The sequence below is a fragment of the Anolis carolinensis genome, unplaced genomic scaffold (assembly GCF_035594765.1).
Source record: "Anolis carolinensis isolate JA03-04 unplaced genomic scaffold, rAnoCar3.1.pri scaffold_7, whole genome shotgun sequence".
NCBI classification, from domain to species: Eukaryota; Metazoa; Chordata; class Lepidosauria; order Squamata; family Dactyloidae; genus Anolis; species Anolis carolinensis.
This window is the reverse complement of record NW_026943818.1, coordinates 31,720,518-31,742,185: the sequence shown is the minus strand read 5'-3', so window position 1 is coordinate 31,742,185 and position 21,668 is coordinate 31,720,518. Positions and strand designations below refer to the sequence as shown.

General features: G+C 38.8%; 2 protein-coding genes across 4 annotated transcripts in view; one reads left to right on the top strand and one right to left on the bottom strand.

The window, feature by feature from the left end:
* Positions 1-4,227, bottom strand: part of atcay (ATCAY kinesin light chain interacting caytaxin) — a 22,688-nt gene extending 18,461 nt beyond the window's left edge. For both annotated transcript variants that reach the window (XM_062960532.1, XM_062960533.1), the window contains exons 1-2: positions 4,087-4,227; positions 2,209-2,340 (exon numbers count right to left, since the gene is read on the bottom strand). In XM_062960532.1, coding sequence (XP_062816602.1) covers positions 2,209-2,285 — 77 coding nt within the window. In that variant the 5' untranslated portion in view covers positions 2,286-2,340; positions 4,087-4,227. The remainder of the gene's footprint in view (positions 1-2,208; positions 2,341-4,086) is intronic.
* On the top strand, positions 4,225-21,668 carry LOC100557535 (radial spoke head 3). 2 transcript variants are annotated; one of them, XM_062960531.1, is made up of 9 exons: positions 4,225-4,362; positions 10,157-10,244; positions 11,722-11,863; positions 12,701-12,846; positions 13,019-13,222; positions 14,062-14,224; positions 16,644-16,730; positions 16,813-17,199; positions 19,503-21,668. In XM_062960531.1, the coding sequence occupies exons 2-8, from the start codon at positions 10,188-10,190 to the stop codon at positions 17,181-17,183; spliced, it is 1,170 nt and encodes a 389-aa protein (XP_062816601.1). In that variant the 5' UTR covers positions 4,225-4,362; positions 10,157-10,187; the 3' UTR covers positions 17,184-17,199; positions 19,503-21,668. The 2 variants fall into 2 exon arrangements, with proteins under 2 accessions (XP_062816601.1, XP_062816600.1); XM_062960530.1 differs by lacking the exon at positions 4,225-4,362 and adding an exon at positions 7,157-7,568.

The window sequence follows — 21,668 nt, the reverse complement described above, 5'->3', positions numbered from 1 at the left end:
CCCTTACTCTAAAGTTTAGGACAGAGGCCAGGTCAATGACCTTGGAAGGCCGCATCTGGGCCATGGGCCTTAGTTTGGTGACCCCTGATCTAGACGATCTCATAAGACCATAGGTAAGCAAAGAGACCTCCAAAGACCATCTAGATGATCTCATCAGGCCATCAGAAGACCATAGATAAGGAAAAGGACCTCAAAGACCATCTAGACGATCTCATAAGACCATAGGTAAGGAAAGGGACCCTCAAAGGCCATCTAGATGGTCTCATAAGAACATAGGTAAGCAAAGAGGCCTCAAAAGACCATCTAGATGGTCTCATAAGACCATAGGTAAGGAAAGGGGCTCCCAAAGGCCAACTAGACAATCTCATAAAACCATAAGTAAGGAAAGGGACCCCCAAAGGCCATCTAGACCATCTCATAGGACCATAGGTAAGGGGAGGGACCTCCAAAAGCTATCTAGATGGTCTCATAAGGCTGTAGCTTAGCAAAGAGACCTTCAAAGACCATCTAGATGATCTCATAAAGCTATAAGTAAGCAAAGAGACCTCCAAAGACCAGATAGACTTAGTTCAACCCTAAGGCTACAGTTTAGGACAGGGGCCAGGTCAATGACCTTGGAGGGCCGCATCCGGCCCCCGGGCCTTAGTTTGGGGACCCCTGACCTACAACATCGGTTATAGAATTCCCATACGTTGACGATATCATAATCTAAGCCCATTCAGAAGACCTACAACATCGGTTATAGAATTCCCATACGTTGACGATATCATAATCTAAGCCCATTCAGAAGACCTACAACATCGGTTATAGAATTCCAATACGCCGACGATAACGTAATCTAAGCCCATTCAGAAGACCTACAACATCGGTTATAGAATTCCCATACGTTGACGATATCATAATCTAAGCCCATTCAGAAGACCTACAACATCGGTTATAGAATTCCCATACGTTGACGATATCATAATCTAAGCCCATTCAGAAGACCTACAACATCGGTTATAGAATTCCCATACGTTGACGATATCATAATCTAAGCCCATTCAGAAGACCTACAACATCGGTTATAGAATTCCCATACGTTGACGATATCATAATCTAAGCCCATTCAGAACACCTACAACATCGGTTATAGAATTCCCATACGTTGACGATATCATAATCTAAACCCATTCAGAAGACCTACAACATCGGTTATAGAATTCCCATACGTTGACGATATCATAATCTAAGCCCATTCAGAAGACCTACAACATCGGTTATAGAATTCCCATACGTTGACGATATCATAATCTAAGCCCATTCAGAAGACCTACAACATCGGTTATAGAATTCCCATACGTTGACGATATCATAATCTAAGCCCATTCAGAAGACCTACAACATCGGTTATAGAATTCCCATACGTTGACGATATCATAATCTAAGCCCATTCAGAAGACCTACAACATCGGTTATAGAATTCCCATACGTTGACGATATCATAATCTAAGCCCATTCAGAAGACCTACAACATCGGTTATAGAATTCCCATACGTTGACGATATCATAATCTAAGCCCATTCAGAAGACCTACAACATCGGTTATAGAATTCCCATACGTTGACGATATCATAATCTAAGCCCATTCAGAAGACCTACAACATCGGTTATAGAATTCCCATACGTTGACGATATCGTAATCTAAGCCCATTCAGAAGACCCACAACATCGGTTATAGAATTCCCATACGCCGACGATAACGTAATCTAAGCCCATTCAGAAGACCTACAACATCGGTTATAGAATTCCCATACGTTGACGATATCGTAATCTAAGCCCATTCAGAAGACCTACAACATCGGTTATAGAATTCCCATACGTTGACGATATCATAATCTAAGCCCATTCAGAAGACCTACAACATCGGTTATAGAATTCCCATACGTTGACGATATCATAATCTAAGCCCATTCAGAACACCTACAACATCGGTTATAGAATTCCCATACGTTGACGATATCATAATCTAAGCCCATTCAGAAGACCTACAACATCGGTTATAGAATTCCCATACGTTGACGATATCATAATCTAAGCCCATTCAGAAGACCTACAACATCGGTTATAGAATTCCAATACGCCGACGATAACGTAATCTAAGCCCATTCAGAAGAAACACATCCAGGTCTTTTCGCTCCCATGAAAATAAACAATGGCGAAACCAACCTCGGGAAGTCCTCGTCCTGCCACTCTTCCTTCACGTCCACGTTCTCCATCCGCAGCGTGGCCTCGGTGGTCCCCATCGTGGCGGGAACGGGTCGGCCCGGTCCGGATGTGCCTCAGTTGAGCCCGTGCCGCCTGAGGAGAAAAAAAAACAACAACACCCCACTTACTTCACAACCTCTTGCTTGGCTTCAGTAGTGAGAGATGCAGGAAAAAGCGTCAGGAGAGAGTGCTGCCGTACAGCATGGCCGTAACAGCCCGAATAATTCTGATGTCTTCGTTGCTGCAACCTTCAGGGGACTCTCCAGCGAAGGAGAGCAAACAAAATACCTACACAGAGGCTCGGTGCCATTTAGTCACAGATGCAGGCGAAATGTCAGGAGAGAGTGCTACCGGAGTATGGGAGCACGGCATCGTAGCAATTTCAGGCCAGGGAAGGTTTTGACAACATAATAACCCAATGACAAAATAATAATAATAATAATAATAATAATAATAATAATAATAACTCAACGGCTGCCTTCCTTCCTTCTGTGCCGATGCAACATTAGGCGACGGACTCACATGGTCGGAACCGAATGCCACCGAATGTTGTCGGATCGACGTGGGCCGCAATGACAACAACAACAACAACAACAACAACAACAACAACAACATAATAATAATAATAATAATAATAATAATAATAATAATGTTCAATGCTGCGGTTTGGCACTCCTTTCAGCCTCGCCTTCCTTCCGTGCCGATGCAACATTAGGCGACGGACTCACATGATTGGTAACAAATGCCACCATGTAAGTGGGCCGCAATGGCAACAACAACAACTACAACAACATAATAATAATAACAACTCAATAATAATAATAATAATAATAATAATAATAATAATAATAATCAATGGCTGCAGTTTGACACCCTTGTCTTCCTTCCTTCTGTGCCGATGCCTCATTAGGCAACAGACTCACATGGTCGGCACCGAATGCCACCATGTTTAGTGTTGTCGGATCGACGTGGGTCGCAATGACAACAACAACAACAACATAATAATAATAACTCAATGAATAATAATAATAATAATATTCAATGGCTGCAGTTTGGCACCCTTGTCTTCCTTCCTTCTGTGCCGATGCAACGTTAGGCGACGGACTCATATGGTCGGCACTGAATGCCACCATGTTGGCGTCGTTGGATTGACGTGGGCCGCAATGACAACAACAACAACAACAACAACATAATAATAATAATAATAATAATAATAATAATAATAATAACTCAATGAATAATAATAATAATAATCAATGGCTGCAGTTTGGCACCCTTGTCTTCCTTCCTTCTGTGCCGATGCAACGTTAGGCGACGGACTCACATGGTCGGCACTGAATGCCACCATGTTGGCGTCGTCAGATCGACGTGGGTCGCAGTGACAACAACAACAACAACAACATAATAATAATAATAATAACTCAATGAATAATAATAATAATAATAATAATAATAATAATAATAATATTCAATGGCTGCAGTTTGGCACCCTTGCCTTCCTTCCTTCTGTGCCGATGCAACGTTGGGCGACGGACTCATATGGTTGGCAACAAATGCCACCATGTTGGCGTTGTCGGATAGACATGGGCCACAATGACAATAACAACAACAACAACAACAACAACAACAACAATATAATAATAATAATAATAATAATAATAATAATAATAATAATAATGAGAGCATCCTCGCTCCCGTTCCCCCCTTTTTTGACACATAGGAGCCAACGTAATGGATAACAGATGGGTACCGAAAGCATCGTTTGCGAGGAAAAATGCTCTCTCATCGCCGCATCTCCGGCTAGAGATTCTCTCCTAAAAATCCAATTTCATGACTCACCGCCAGCCAAATCCCGATGGCGTTTCCATCCCCGATTCTTTAATCCATTGTCCAGTCTGACGCTTCGCGCAATCCGTACCGTCTCTCTCGAGGGGAGACTCGAGAGAAATATCCGTCTTGAAGGCGCTTAATGGAGTCCCTTTTGTGTTCCGAGAGAGGGAAAAAATCAAGGGAGGCGTCTGGAAATAAAAGGAAGGAGGGAGAGATGCAACGGAGGAAGGAAGGAAGGAAGGAAGGATGCGCTTAGTGCGACACCAGCATCAGCACCAGCATCCGGTGCGGGAAACGGGCGGAGGGGACGTTTGGGGCGTTGCGAACGTAGGGCATAAAGAGGCTCCATGAACAGTCTGTGGCGTTGCGTGTCGCCGCATCCCTTTCGTCCCGCTTCCCTCCCGCGTTCGGTGACACCGATGTGTTATTGTGATGTGCAAACATAATGTATTATCCTCCATAATAGCAGTCATGCTTATCATTGGGGATGAAGGATAAGATGCTGAGCCTATGCAGGCACAAGATTATATTATTATTATTATTCTTATTATTATTATTACTATTACTATTTAAATTATTATTATTACATTGTTGTTGTTGTTATTATTATTATTCTGCTCTAGTTTGTAGTGCGGTTTTCTTGTACTGGTTCTGCTCTAGTTTGTAGTGCGGTTTTCTTATACTGATTCTGCTCTAGTTTGTAGTGCGGTTTTCTTGTACTGATTCTGCTTTAGTTTGTAGTGCGGTTTTCTTGTACTGGTTCTGCTCTAGTTTGTAGTGCGGTTTTCTTGTACTGGTTCTGCTCTAGTTTGTAGTGCGGTTTTCCTGTACTGATTCTGCTCTAGTTTGTAGTGCGGTTTTCTTGTACTGGTTCTGCTCTAGTTTGTAGTGCGGTGTTCTTGTACTGGTTCTGCTCTAGTTTGTAGTGCGGTGTTCTTGTACTGATTCTGCTCTAGTTTGTAGTGCGGTTTTCTTGTACTGATTCTGCTCTAGTTTGTAGTGCGGTTTTCTTGTACTGATTCTGCTCTAGTTTGTAGTGCGGTTTTCTTGTACTGGTTCTGCTCTAGTTTGTAGTGCGGTTTTCTTGTACTGATTCTGCTCTAGTTTGTAGTGCGGTTTTCTTGGACTGATTCTGCTCTAGTTTGTAGTGCGGTTTTCTTGTACTGATTCTGCTCTAGTTTCTAGTGCGATTTTCTTGTACTGATTCTGCTCTAGTTTGTAGTGCGGTTTTCTTGGACTGATTCTGCTCTAGTTTGTAGTGTGGTTTTATTGGACTGATTCTGCTCTAGTTTGTAGTGCGGTTTTCTTGTACTGGTTTTTTTGTCTGCTGTGCTTTGAGGAGTTTCTGGTTTTTGACTTCAATCAAAGCAGGTTCTTCACTTTGCTTTCCATCTTCTGCCAGGGCATGTTCTTCTTCTTTGGCTGCTTGTTTGACTTGTAAGAGTCCTCTGCCACCTGATCTTCTAGGCAGATATAGCCGGTCAACATCACTGTGGGAGTGATTATTATTATTATTATTATTATTATTATTATTATTATTACCACTCACTGCGATGAAGGAGAAGATGCCGAGCCTACGCAGACACAGGATGATATTTTTATTAATATTATTATTTATTACTATTTAAATTATTATTATTACTTTATTATTATTATTATTATTATTATTATTATTATTATTATTATTATTATTATTATTATTAACCCCTCACTAGGATTCTCCTTGCAGCTTCTCAACCCATACATAATAATAATAATAATAATAATAATAATAATAATAATAATAATAATAATAATAATATTTTTATGATGATAATAATAATAATAACCACCTCTCTTCCACCCATGAATAAGAATATTAATATATTTTTTCAATAAAAATAATAATAATAACCACCTTTCTTCCACCCATAAATATTATTATTATTATTATTATTATTATTATTATTATTATTATTATTATTATTATTATTCCCCCCTTCCTTGCAGTTTTTCCACCCATACATAATAATAATATTAATATAATTTTACAACAATAACAACAACAACAACAACAACAACAACAACAATAATAATAATAATAATAATAATAATATAATTTTACAATAATAATTCCTTGCAGCTGCAATTTCTTTGAGGACGGCCTCTTCAATAATAATAATATTAATAATAATAATAATAATAAATCACACAGTCCTAGACCCTTGGGAAGTTTTCGACTTGTGATTTTGTGATACGAAATCCAGCATATCTATCTTGTTTGCTGTGTCATAATAATAATAATAATAATAATAATAATAATAATAATAATAATAATTTATTATTATTATTATTATTATTATTATTATTATTATTATTATTATTATTATTATTATTATATTATTTTGCATCATCCGAAGATACATCACACAGTGCTAGACACTTGGGAAGTTTTCGACTTGTGATTTTGTGATACGAAATCCAGCATGTCTATCTTGTTTGCTGTGTCATAATAATAATAATAATAATAATAATAATAATAATAATAATAATAATAATAATAATATATTATTATTATTATTATTATTATTATATATTAATATATATTAATATATATAATTAATATATATAATAATATATATTATTATTATATATTATTATTATTATTATTATTATTATTATTATATTATTTCGCATCATCCGAAGATACATCACACAGTCCTAGACACTTGGGAAGTGTTCGACTTGTGATTTTGTGATACGAAATCCAGCATAGCTATCTTGTTTGCTGTGTCATAATAATAATAATAATAATAATAATAATAATAATAATAATAATAATATATTATTATTATTATTATAATATATATTAATATATATTAATATATATAATAAATATATATAATAATATATATTATTATTATTATATATTATTATTATTATTATTATTATTATTATTATTATTATTATATTATTATTATTATTTCGCATCATCCGAAGATACATCACACAGTCCTAGACACTTGGGAAGTGTTCGACTTGTGATTTTGTGATACGAAATCCAGCATAGCTATCTTGTTTGCTGTGTCATAATAATAATAATAATAATAATAATAATAATAATAATAATAAAAATTTATGTTTATTGACACCCTAATTTTTCCTTTCTCTCTATATTCTAATTTATTGGCCATTGTGATCATGACGGAGCCACTCCTCGAATCGAAGCCAAAAAGGAACCGGAACCTGTTTGCAGCCGGTCTCCCCGGCAACGGTGCCTGTGTTGCCGGGCAACGGTTGCCGGGGGCGACCGTTCTGCCTGGCGACAGAGGCCAAGAAGGCCTCTGTGCAGGCCGGACGGTCAGTTGAGCCATGGCTTCGACTTCGGTGGTCATATCTCCGGAGGACGGAGCTGCGGCCGGACCTTCGGCCACTTATTCCTATTATAGCCGGCCTCGGGCTTTGGCCGCCCGGAAAAGGTACCGGTCATCCCTGGACACCACCGAGAACCAGTGAGTACTGGACATCCCAATACTTTCCTAGATATATATATATATATATATATATATATATATATAATTAACATAAATTCATATAATATACTATAATAAATTTAATATAAGTTCACGTAATATCAGGACTATGACATGAATGCCATGATAGCTATCTTGTTTGCTGTGTCATAATAAAATAATAATAATAATAATACGAAATACAGCATATCAATCTGTGTCATAATAATATAATAATATAATAATAATAATAATAATACGAAATACAGCATATCAATCTTGTTTGCTGTGTCATAATAAAATAATAATAATAATAATAATAATAATAATAATAATACGAAATACAGCATATCAATCTGTGTCATAATAATATAATATATAATAATAATAATAATAATAATAATAATAATACGAAATCCAGCATATCAATCTTGTTTGCTGTGTCATAATAATAATAATAATAATAATACGAAATCCAGCATATCAATCTTGTTTGCTGTGTCATAATAATAATAATAATAATTATACGAAATCCAGCATATCAATCTTGTTTGCTGTGTCATAATAAAATAATAATAATAATAATACGAAATACAGCATATCAATCTTGTTTGCTGTGTCATAATAATAATAATAATAATAATACGAAATCCAGCATATCAATCTTGTTTGCTGTGTCATAATAAAATAATAATAATAATAATACGAAATACAGCATATCAATCTTGTTTGCTGTGTCATAATAAAATAATAATAATAATAATAATAATAATAATACGAAATCCAGCATATCAATCTTGTTTGCTGTGTCATAATAAAATAATAATAATAATAATAATAATAATAATAATAATAATAATACGAAATACAGCATATCAATCTTGTTTGCTGTGTCATAATAAAATAATAATAATAATAATAATAATACGAAATCCAGCATATCAATCTTGTTTGCTGTGTCATAATAAAATAATAATATAAATTTTATTTTTGTATGCCGCACATGAGGACAAGCCCAACCAAATACCGTATATACTCAAGTATTAGTCGATAAATGTAATATATATATCATTTATTTATTTTATTTTATTATTTATTTTATTTATATACCGCTCTTCTCCCCCCCCCAGGGGAGAATATAATGTAATAATATAATAATATATGATCTATTATAATATATGATAAATGAATATTATATTAATAAATATAATATAATATATTATAATATATATTATATGATTCATACGATAAATGGATATTATATTAATAAATACAATATAATATATTATAATATATATTATATGATTCATACGATAAATGGATATTATATTAATAATATTTTATTATAATATATTATATGATTCATATGATGAATGGATATTATATTAATAAATATAATATAATACTACATCACAATATATATATAATTTAAATAAATATAATATAATATTCTATGATTTAATATATAATGCAATATATAATAAATATTATATTAATAAATATAATAAAATAATACATCATAATATATATATAAAATTTATTTATTCTATTTTATTATTTATTTCATTTCATTTATATACCGCTCTTCTCCCCCCCAGGGGAGAATATGATGTAATAATATAATAATTTAGATTATATTATATTATATTATATTATATTATATTATATTATATTATATTATATTATATTATATTATATGATTCCTATGATAAATGGATATTATATTAATAGATATAATATAATATTTTATGATTTAATATATAATACAATTTATAATAAACAAGTATTATATTAATAAATATAACATAATACCATATCATTTAATATATAATACAATATATAATACATATAACATGGTATTAATAAATATTATATTATATTATTTAATACATAATACAATATATAATAAATGAATATAATATTAATAAATATAATATATAATTTTATGTATAATACAATATAACATGAATTAATATAATATAAATTAATATAATATAAATTAATATATATAATATAATTGGTAGATAATATAATACATATATATATTATAAGCACATGATATACAATTTATATATCGTATCGTATCATATAAATGAATAAATATAATATAATAACTATATAATAACTATATAATAAATAAAATATGATAAATATAATAATATAATAAATATCTAATAAATATCTAATAAATATAATAAATACAATAATATAATAAATATCTAATAAATATAATAAAATATTTAATAAATATAATATAATAAATACAATTTATATATCGTATCGTATCATATAAATGAATAAATATAATATAATAACTATATAATAACTATATAATAAATATAATATGATAAATATAATAATATAATAAATATCTAATAAATATAATAAATACAATAATATAATAAATATCTAATAAATATAATATAATAAATATCTAATAAATATAATAAATATCTAATAAATATAATATAATAAATATAATATAATAAATATAATATACTAAATATATAATATAAATTAATATGAATAATGCAATATAGTTAATATAATTAATAATAAGTAACCGTATTATTTTCTGTGACACGCAGGGAGGAGGAGCCAATCCGATATGCCAACCTCATGTATGAACGGAGAGTCGTTCGGGGGAACACGTATGCGCTCCACATATTGCCATGGGTGAGTCGGTTCTTCTCCTATTGAGTCAAACACGTGCCCTGAAAACATACATCAATGTATGTTTTCGTTGTCCACCTAAGCAGCTCGAAACATCGTTCAATCTGTCAATCTGCGGTTTTCTTGTACTGATTCTGCTCTAGTTTGTAGTGTGGTTTTCTTGTACTGATTCTGCTCTAGTTTGTAGTGCGGTTTTCTTGTACTGATTCTGCTCTAGTTTGTAGTGCGGTTTTCTTGTACTGGTTCTGCTCTAGTTTGTAGTGCGGTTTTCTTGTACTGGTTCTGCTCTAGTTTGTAGTGCGGTTTTCTTGTACTGGTTCTGCTCTAGTTTGTAGTGCGGTTTTCTTGTACTGGTTCTGCTCTAGTTTGTAGTGCGGTTTTCTTGTACTGGTTCTGCTCTAGTTTGTAGTGCGGTTTTCTTGTACTGGTTCTGCTCTAGTTTGTAGTGCGGTTTTCTTGTACTGGTTCTGCTCTAGTTTGTAGTGCGGTTTTCTTGTACTGGTTCTGCTCTAGTTTGTAGTGCGGTTTTCTTGTACTGGTTCTGCTCTAGTTTGTAGTGCGGTTTTCTTGTACTGGTTCTGCTCTAGTTTGTAGTGCGGTTTTCTTGTACTGATTCTGCTCTAGTTTGTAGTGCGGTTTTCTTGTACTGATTCTGCTCTAGTTTGTAGTGCGGTTTTCTTGTACTGATTCTGCTCTAGTTCGTAGTGCGGTTTTCTTGTACTGATTCTGCTCTAGTTTGTAGTGCGGTTTTCTTGTACTGGTTCTGCTCTAGTTTGTAGTGCGGTTTTCTTGTACTGATTCTGCTCTAGTTTGTAGTGCGGTTTTCTTGTACTGGTTCTGCTCTAGTTTGTAGTGCGGTTTTCTTGTACTGGTTCTGCTCTAGTTTGTAGTGCGGTTTTCTTGTACTGGTTCTGCTCTAGTTTGTAGTGCGGTTTTCTTGTACTGGTTCTGCTCTAGTTTGTAGTGCGGTTTTCTTGTACTGGTTCTGCTCTAGTTTGTAGTGCGGTTTTCTTGTACTGGTTCTGCTCTAGTTTGTAGTGCGGTTTTCTTGTACTGATTCTGCTCTAGTTTGTAGTGCGGTTTTCTTGTACTGATTCTGCTCTAGTTTGTAGTGCGGTTTTCTTGTACTGATTCTGCTCTAGTTTGTAGTGCGGTTTTCTTGTACTGGTTTTTTGTCTGCTGTGCTTTGAGGAGTTTCTGGTTTTTGACTTCAATCAAAGCAGGTTCTTCACTTTGTTTTACATATTCTGCCAGGGCATGTTCTTCTTCTTTGACGGCTTGTTTGACTTGTAAGAGTCCTCTTGCCATGGGTGAGTCGGTTCTTCTCCTATTGAGTCAAACACGTGCCCTGAAAACATACATCAATGTATGTTTTCGTTGTCCACCTAAGCAGCTCGAAAGATCGTTCAATCTGTCAAGTAGGAAATTTAGGTACCGCTTTATGCGGGGAGGCTAATTTAACTATTTTCTGTCTTCCCAGACGGGCGAACCCGACCCGCTCGAGCTCCAACGGCGCCGGGAGGCCCACCGGAAAGCCCTGGCCCGGAAGAGAGCCAAGGAGCAGCTCCGGACGCGGACACCCGACCCCTTGGAGGGTCGGCGCCACGTCGATGTCCAGACAGGTCAGCGTGGGCGTCGGACGCGTCCATTCATGGCCATTATTGAAGGCTATGGGGCCACATTAGCCCTCGGGGAGGTGGACCTGGGTGGTGGACCATCACATTAGCTCTCCTGAAGACCCCGGGGAGGTGGACCTGGGCGGTGGACCCTCATATTAGCTCTCCTGAAGACCCCAGGGAGGTGGACCGGGTGGTGGACAATCACATTAGTCCTCCCGAAGACCTGGGTAGGTGGACTCGGGTGGTGGACTATCACATTAGCTCTCCTGAAAACATTGGGAGATGGACCAGGTGGTGGACCATCACATTAGTTCTTCTGAAGACCCTGGGTAGGTGGACCCGGGTGGTGGACCATTATATTAGCTCTCCTGAAGACCTGGGTAGGTGGACCTGGGTGGTGGACAATCACATTAGACCTCCTGAAGACCTGGGTAGGTGGACCGGGTGGTGGACCATCACATTAGTCCTTCTGAAGACCCTGGGTAGGTGGACTCGGGTGGTGGACCCTCATATTAGCTCTCCTGAAGACCTGGGTAGGTGGACTCGGGTGGTGGACCATCACATTAGCTCTCCTGAAGACTCCAGGGAGGTGGACTGGGTGGTGGACCATCACATTAGCTCTCCTGAAGACTCCAGGGAGGTGGACCGGGTGGTGGACCATCACATTAGCTCTCCTGAAGACTCCAGGGAGGTGGACCAGGTGGTGGACCATCACATTAGCTCTCCTGAAGACCTGGGTAGGTGGACTCGGGTGGTGGACCATCAGATTAGTCCGTCTGAAGACCCCACCACAAAACCTCAACCCCAGAGACCGCCATAACACCACGATCTGTGTTCCAGAGCTGTACCTGGAGGAACTCGCTGACCGCATCATCGAGGTGGACGTCGAGTGCCAGACGGACGCGTTCCTGGACAGGCCGGCCACCCCGCTTTTCATTCCCGCCAAGACCGGCAGAGATATGGCGACGCAGATCTGGGAAGGAGATGTACGACTCAACAGTGATCCGATTCCCGCTTTCCTCCCATGTGGCTTGGTTGAGGGCCTTCAAGTCATGGTGACGGGGTGGTCACCCCATCATGGGGTCTTCTGGGCCATGATTCGGGTCACAGGAAACCTCTGACCCCGCTCCGTATTTCCCGCCCCCCTGAACCCCACAGCTTTTCGACTTCGACATCGAGGTCCGCCCCATGCTGGAGGTCCTGGTGGGCAAGACCATCGAGCAGGCCTTGCTGGAGGTCATGGAGGAGGAGGAGCTGGCCAACATGCGGGCCCATCAGAACGCCTACCTGGAGCTGCGCTGTGCCGAACTCGCCGAGGTCCAGCGCCTCGAGGAGCAGGAGCGGCGTCACCGGGAGGAGAAAGTAAGGAGATGTGGGTAATGGGGTCCAAGGGGAGGTGGACCCAGCGAGGTGGACCTTCACATTAGCCCTCCTGAAGACTCTGAGGAGGTATATCCGGGGAGGTGGACCCTCACATAAGACCCCCAAAATTCCCGGGGAGGTGGACCCTCACATGAGCCCTCCCAAAGACCCCAGGAAGGTGGACCCGGGGAGGTGGACCCTCACATGAGTCCTCCCGAAGACTCTGGGGAGGCGGGCCCCCACATTAGTCCTCCCAAAGACCCTGGGGAGGTGGATCTGGGGAGGTGGACCCTCACATTAGCCTTCCCGAAGACTCTGGGGAGGCGGACCCCCCACATTAGCACTCCCAAAGACCCCGGGGAGGTGGACCTTCACATTAGCCAACCAAAGGCCCTGGGGTCATGGACCCGAGGAGGTGGACCCTCACATTAGCCCTCCCGACGACTCTGGGGAGGTGGACCTGGGGAGGTGGACCTTCACATGAGCTCTCCCAAAGACCCTGGGGTGGTGGACTCGGGGTGGTGGACTCGGGGAAGTGGACCCTCACATTAGCCCCACCAAAGACTCTGGGGAGGTGGACCTGGGGTGGTGGATAAGAGCCCTTCCAACTCTTTTCATCCTCAGTGACCGAGTCAGAGCCCGAATTAGGCCACTCTTCCACCATTGGCTTACCCTCACTCTTCCTCCCACGGCGAACCCCTCCTGTCACTTTTTGTTGGCCTATCCTTCATCCCTCAATCTCTTTACCGATGATGTTCTCCTCCCTGTGACACCCATTCCTTTTTCTGTTGGAATCTGAACCAACACCTTTTTCACCCATTTGGCTTCTTCTCGCACAGGAACGCCGCCGGCAGCAGCAGATGCAGATCCTGAAGCTGGAGAAGGAGACCTCGGAAAGGATCGCCGCCCGGGCCTTTGCTCAGCGGTATTTGTCCGACCTGATTCCTTCCATTTTCGGGAGTTTGAGGACCAGCGGATACTTCTTCGACCCGGTGGAACGAGGTACGTGAGAGGCGCCGTTGACTACATATACGGGCCTCATTCCCATCACCGGGTTCTAGTTCTGGAGGGTCGTGGTTATGTTACTATTAGCCGGGCTTTATAATCACCAGCAGCACTAGATCTCTATGGACTGAAAGATTTTAGTTCGAAGCCTGGGTCGGGGTGAGCACCCGACCGTCAGCCCAGCTCATTGTCCACCTAAGTAGTTCGGAAATAACTGTGAGTAGAGAAATTGGGGACTACTTAAGTGCGAAGATGGGTCGGGGTGAGCACCCGACTGTCAGCCCAGCTCATTGTCCACCTAAGTAGTTCGAAAATAACTGTGAGTAGAGAAATTGGGGACTACTTAAGTGCGAAGATGGGTCGGGGTGAGCACCAGACCCCCAGCCCAGCTCGTTGTCCACCTAAGTAGTTCAGAAACAGCTTTGAGTAAAGAAATTGGGACTGCTTAACCGGGGTAGTGGGTCGGGGTGAGCACCCGACTGTCAGCCCAGCTCACTGTCCATCTAAGAAGTTGTGAGTAGATAGATACCGTTTAAGTGGGGAGGTGGGTCAAGGTGAGTACCCGACTGTCAGACCAACTCACTGTCCATCTAAGTAGTTCGGAAACAGCTGTGAGTAGAGAAATTGGGGACTACTTAAGTGCGAAGATGGGTCGGGGTGAGCACTGGAGCTTCAGCCCAACTCACTGTCCATCTAAGTAGTTCGAAAATAGCTGTGAGTAGATAAATTAGGTATTGTTTAAGCAGGAAGATGGGTCGGGGTGAGCACCCGATCGTAAGCCCAGCTCACTGTCCATCTAAGTAGTTCGAAAATAGCTGTGAGTAGATAGATACCATTTAAGTGGGGAGGTGGGTCAGGGTGAGCACCAGGTCCTCAGCCCAGCTCACTGTCCATCTAAGTAGTTCGGAAACAGCTTTGAGTAGAGAAATTGGGACTGCTTAACCGGGGTGGTGGGTCAGGGTGAGCACCCAACCATCAGCCCAGCTCACTGTCCATCTAAGTAGTTCGAAAATAGCTGTGAGTAGATAAATTAGGTATTGTTTAAGCGGGAAGATGGGTCGGGTTGAGTACCCGATCGTCAGCCCAGCTCACTGTCCATCTAAGCAGTTCGGAAACAGCTGTGAGTAGAGAAATTGGGGACTACTTAAGTGCGAAGATGGGTCGGGTAGAACACCAGAGCTTCAGCCCAGCTCACTGTCCATCTAAGAAGTTCGAAAATAGCTGTGAGTAGAGAAATTGGGCACTGATTAAGTGGGAAGATGGGTCGGGGTGAGCACCAGACTGTCAGCCCAGCTCACTGTCCATCTAAGTAGTCCAGAAACAGCTGTGAGTAGATAAATTAGGTACTGTTTAAGCGGGAAGATGGGTCGGGGTGAGTACCCGAACGTCAGCCCAGCTCACTGTCTATCTAAGAAGTTCAAAAATAACTGTGAGTAGAGAAATTGGGGACTACTTAAGTGCGAAGATGGGTCCAGGTGAGCACCCGACGGTCAGCCCAGCTCACTGTCTATCTAAGTAGTTCGAAAATAGCTGTGAGTAGATAAATTAGGTATTGTTTAAGCGGGAAGATGGGTCGGGGTGAGTACCCGAACGTCAGCCCAGCTCACTGTCCATCTAAGAAGTTCGAAAATAGCTGTGAGTAGAGAAATTAGGTATTGTTTAAGCGGGAAGATTGGTCGGGGTGAGCACCTGACCATCAGCCTAGCTCACAGTCCATCTAAGTAGTTCGAAAATAGCTGTGAGTAGAGAAATTAGATACCGTTTAAGTGGGAAAATGGGTCGGGGTGAGCACCCGACCGTCAGCCCAGCTCACTGTCCATCTAAGCAGTTCGGAAACAGCTGTGAGTAGAGAAATTGGGGACTGATTATGCCGGGAGGTGGGTCAGGGTGAGTACCCGACTGTCAGCCCAGCTCACTGTCTATCTAAGTAGTTCGGAAACAGCTGCGAGTAGATAAATTAGGTACTGCTTAAGCGGGAAGATGGGTCGGGGTGAGTACCCGATCGTCAGCCCAACTCACAGTCCATCTAAGTAGTTCGGAAACATGGGTCGGGGTGAGTACCCGACTGTCAGCCCAGCTCACTGTCCATCTAAGTAGTTCGGAAACATGGGTCGGGGTGAGTACCCGACTGTCAGCCCAGCTCACTGTCCATCTAAGTAGTTCGGAAACATGGGTCGGGGTGAGTACCCGACTGGCAGCCTAGCTCACTGTCCATCTAAGTAGTTCGGAAACAGCTCTGAGTAGATAAATTAGGTACTGCTTAAGCGGGAAGATGGGTCGGGGTGAGCACCAGACCCTCAGCCCAGCTCACTGTCCATCTAAGTAGTTTGAAACTGTGAGTAGAGAAAGTAGGCACCATAAAAAGAGAAATGCAAGAAATACTACACACTAATGACCTGGTCCTTGTGTCGTGCAGATACCGAGACCGGTTTCCTCCCGTTTGCGATGGAGAATGTCGAAGAATCCATCGAGAAGAAAGTCCTGGGCCGGATCCTGGCCGACAGTAAGTGGAGGTTGTTTTGGACAGGACCGAGCTTGGGAGAGTCCACTCGCCGGTGACGCGAGCCAATGCCTTCTTCCCGCAGACTTAATCCGCGACGTGACCCAGCTCCGGCTGGACTCCTTCGAACAGAAGGTGCTACTCATCCCTCGCGAACCGGTGGTCGTCCCGCCGCCCGAACCCGACGTGGAGCCCAAACCGTCGGGTGAAGCGCTCGTTGTTGAATCCGCGGTCGAGGAAGAAGTGTTGACCCAACCCGTTCAGCCAGAATCCTCAGATCAGGCCGAAGCTCCCGGTCAGACAGAACCTTCGGAGCAGGCGGAAGCTTCCGGACAACCGGAGTCTGCAGGCGAGGTGGAAATCGCAGTCGGAACGGACCCTCCCGAGCAACTGGACGTCCCGGATTCGAGCAAAGCCGAAGCAGAAACGGAAATCAAAGACCCCGAACCGCAATGATGGCCACGTCAATCAGGTCAGTGACAGGAAGGGCGTAGATTAATCGGGATCCGAAACTTTGGAACTCATTGATTGATTGATTGATTGATTGTGTCAGAAGCAAATTGAGAATAGTTATAATCTATATAAAAAAAACACAAACAAAGTTTAAAACTAAAGCTTTGGTGAGTATTGTTATTATGATTATTATTCCCCTGTAATAGGCAGTAAGAGCACATAGAGCTTCAGAAAGTATTATTATTATTATTATTATTATTATTATTATTATTATTATTATTATTATTCCCCTGTAATAGGCGGTAAGACCACCTCAAGCTTCAGAGAGTATTATTATTATTATTATTATTATTATTATTATTATTATTATTCCCCTGTAATAGGCGGTAAGACCACCTCAAGCTTCAGAGAGTATCATCATCATCATCATCATCATCATCATCATCATCATATTATAATATTATTATTCTCCTGTAATATGCAGTAAGATCACCTCAAGCTTCAGAGAGTATTATATTATTATTATTATTATCATTATCATTATCATTATCATTATCATTATATTATAATATTATTATTATTCCCCTGTAATATGCAGTAAGAGCACCTAGAGCTTCAGAGAGTATTATTATTATATTATTATATTATTATTATTATTCCCCTGCAATAGGCAGTAAGAGCACCTAGAGCTTCAGAGTGTATTATTATTATATTATATTATTATATTATTATTATTCCCCTGTAATAGGCAGTAAGAGCACCTCAAGCTTCAGAGAGTATTATTATATTATATTATATTATATTATTATTCCTCTGTAATAGGCAGTAAGAGCACCTCAAGCTTCAGCGGGTATTATTATTATATTATATTATATTATATTATATTAGTATTATATTATTATTATTCCCCTGCAATAGGCAGTAAGACCACCTCAAGCTTCAGAGAGTATTATTATTATATTATATTATATTATATTATATTATATTATATTATATTATATTATTATTGTTATTATTCCCCTGTAATTATTATTATTATTCCCCTGTAATAGGCAGTAAGACCACCTCAAGCTTCAGTGAGTATTATTATTATATTATATTATATTAGTATTATATTATTATTATTCCCCTGCAATAGGCAGTAAGACCACCTCAAGCTTCAGAGAGTATTATATTATATTATTATTATTATTTTTATTATTATTATTATTATTATTATTATTATTATTATTCCCCTGTAATAGGCAGTAAGACCACCTCAAGCTTCAGTGAGTATTATTATTATATTATATTATATTAGTATTATATTATTATTATTCCCCTGCAATAGGCAGTAAGACCACCTCAAGCTTCAGAGAGTATTATTATTATAATTATTATATTATATTATATTATATTATAATTCCCCCGTAATAGGCAGTAAGACCACCTCAAGCTTCAGAAAGTATTATTATTATAATTATTATATTATATTATATTATATTATATTATATTATATTATATTATAATTCCCCCGTAATAGGCAGTAAGACCACCTCAAGCTTCAGAGAGTATTATTATTATAATTATTATATTATATTATATTATATTATATTATATTATATTATAATTCCCCCGTAATAGGCAGTAAGACCACCTCAAGCTTCAGAAAGTATTATTATTATAAGTATTATATTATAATAAGTATTATATTGGGCGACGATGGACCAATCGTCAATATAGAGGAAACTCTAGAATGCCCACCATCTTTACTATCCTTCCTTGGTGAGATAGTCAAACAGGGTTCTGGGAACCGGCACTTTTAGATCACCCACTAAATGGGAAATTGGGATTTTTTTTTAACCACGGGAAGGTAGTTGGAATGAATTTTAGATCGTCATCTATGCTGACGATCGTGCCATCACTGCCCAAGGAGGGAGTTCCGAAAGGGTTGAATGGAAAACACGCTCCTCGTGAATAACATCTGATTGAAGATAAGGCCGCGTTTTCATCGAGAGGGAGGAACTCTTACATATCTCCGCATTCCTCGCTTTTTCTCACTCGGCTTCTCCGTATTTGGTCAAATCGCTACACACAAAAAAATACGCCGTTCTTATTTCCTCCGCTGCTATTCCTTTTCTGTCCACAAGGTGTCTCTGATGCCAATGGAGGAAGAATATGGCACAGACTACACAACAATCACATCATATTTATTGTTAGCCTTTAGGGATCGTTTTTTGTAAATTAAGGAAAGCATTTACTTCCCTGTAAGGTGTTAATGTTCTTTGAGGATAGAAAACCGGATATGTTTAACAATCGGCATTTTCGTTGTATTTTTTCCAGGGAATTCATCTGAGAAGATTGTTGACACGTCGAGGGAGGGGTAAAAAAAAAGAAAGAAAATCGGATCTCGTTTAGTGGGCAAGTAATAAACCGAAAGCTATGTTTTTTTCTGAAACACGTCCGAGGTCTTACACTCTTATTTTGAAAATTCTGTGTAAACAACTATATAAAATTTAAGGTTTTTTTAAAAAATAGTTTTCGAAAGTTTTCGAAAGTGTTAGAGTTTTCAGAAGTTTTCGAAAGTTTTCGAATTTTTTTGAAAGTTTTTGAGTTTTTGAAATTTTTCGGAAGTTTTTGAAATTTTTCAGAAGTTTTTGAAATTTTTCGAAAGTTTTTGAAATTTTTCAAAAGTTTTTGAAAGTTTTTGAAATTTTTCAAAATTTTTCGCAAGTTAGTTCCGAGTTAAAATTTGGTCACGGTCCATTTCGATTCGCATCCCATTCAAATCGTCGGGATCCCATTACGATGCCTTTGTTTTCAGTAGAAAATCATTTCGCCGTTTTTCCATGCAGTTCATGAATCCTCGTTTTGAAATATTCCATTTTTATTGTATGTTATGCAATTTTATATACGTAAAATATATCTATTTACAGTTGAATAGCCAGAGAGCAAGAATAGTCTTAAAATAAGTAGGTTCTGTTTGCGGTTTGCCAGTTGGAATGGTTTACACATATAACTCTAACTCTCTCTCTCTCTATATATATATATATACAAACTACGATATATATATCGTTGTTTTGAATTTTATACATATGGTTCTTTAAGCAGATTGGAAATTTTTATGTGAAATTGCATCCAAAAATCTGCTTTTATGGAAGCGTTGTTAAATCGAGTTGGACATGTTCTGTTTCTGGTTTGCGTCCCGGTTTTATGTGTGTTTAGCTGTAAACTTAATGATAGCCACATAAATGTATAGTTACATACAATATATAAGGATATTTAGGAGAAAATTTCACCGACGGAGAGGCCCGATTTGTATTTGTGACTTCGGCAAAATGGAAAAAACGCGTTTCCCGATTTGTTCAGAATATTTCGCATTTTTAATTTAACCCAACTCGCATTTCGGTGACGGGAATGTTAGTTTCCCAACCAGTCCAAAATTCGATAATGGTAATTAGAAGTTTTAAGAGAAAACGCCACCGATTGAGAAGTCCGATTTGTATTCGTGACTTCGGCAAAATGGAAAAAAAGCTTTTCCCGATTCATTCAGAATATTCCGCATTTTTAAATTTAAGCGCAACGCGCATTTCGGTGACAGGAATGTTAGTTTTCCAACCAAAATTTGACAATGGTAAACAGAACTTTGGGCAGAAAATGTCACCCATTGAGAAGTCCGATTTGTATTCGTGACTTCAGCAAAAAGGAAAAAACATGTTTCCCGATTTGTTCAGAATATTCCGCATTTTAAAATTTAAGTACCACGCGCATTTTGGTAACCGAAATGTTAACTTCCCAACCAGCCCAAAATTTGACAATAGTAAAGAGAACTTTGGGCAGAAAATGTCACCCATTGAGAAGTCCGATTTGTATTCGTGACTTTGGCAAAATGGAAAAAAATGCGTTTCCTGATTCGTTCCGAATATTCTGCATTTTTTATTTAAGCGCAACTCGCGTTTCTTCCTGGTTTCGGTGATAGAAATGTTAGTTTCCTAACCAAATTTGACAACCCATAAAAAAAAATCAAAGCGTTCGGTTACAGCTTTTTAATGGGGTTGCGGACTTCCGTGTATTCGGAAAACTCTGAAGATCGTATCCGGTGACCTTGTGTCAATTTAAAAATTGGAGATTTATTGCTTCCATACCACTTCTACATTACGAATCTCTTGAAGTTACTGTAAGTTGTATTGCCGTTTGTTTTGTTTCTGATTCTATGTTCCGCTGGTTCCGAAAAGCTCGGGCGGCGGAAGAATACGAGCTCGTTTTTCCCCAATCAACATTTCAAATGCTCCTATATATATATATATATATATATATATATATATATATATATAAAATTTCATAATGGAGCATGCCAATGTGTGATTTGGGACATAGCCAGTGGTGATGACTCTTACCATTTTTCCGTATTCCCAATGTACCAAACGACCAAATCCGTTGTCAAACCTGTTCTCCTTCTACCTGAATATAACACTGTGTGTGTAACCGAGAATAAAGAAAATCGCACTA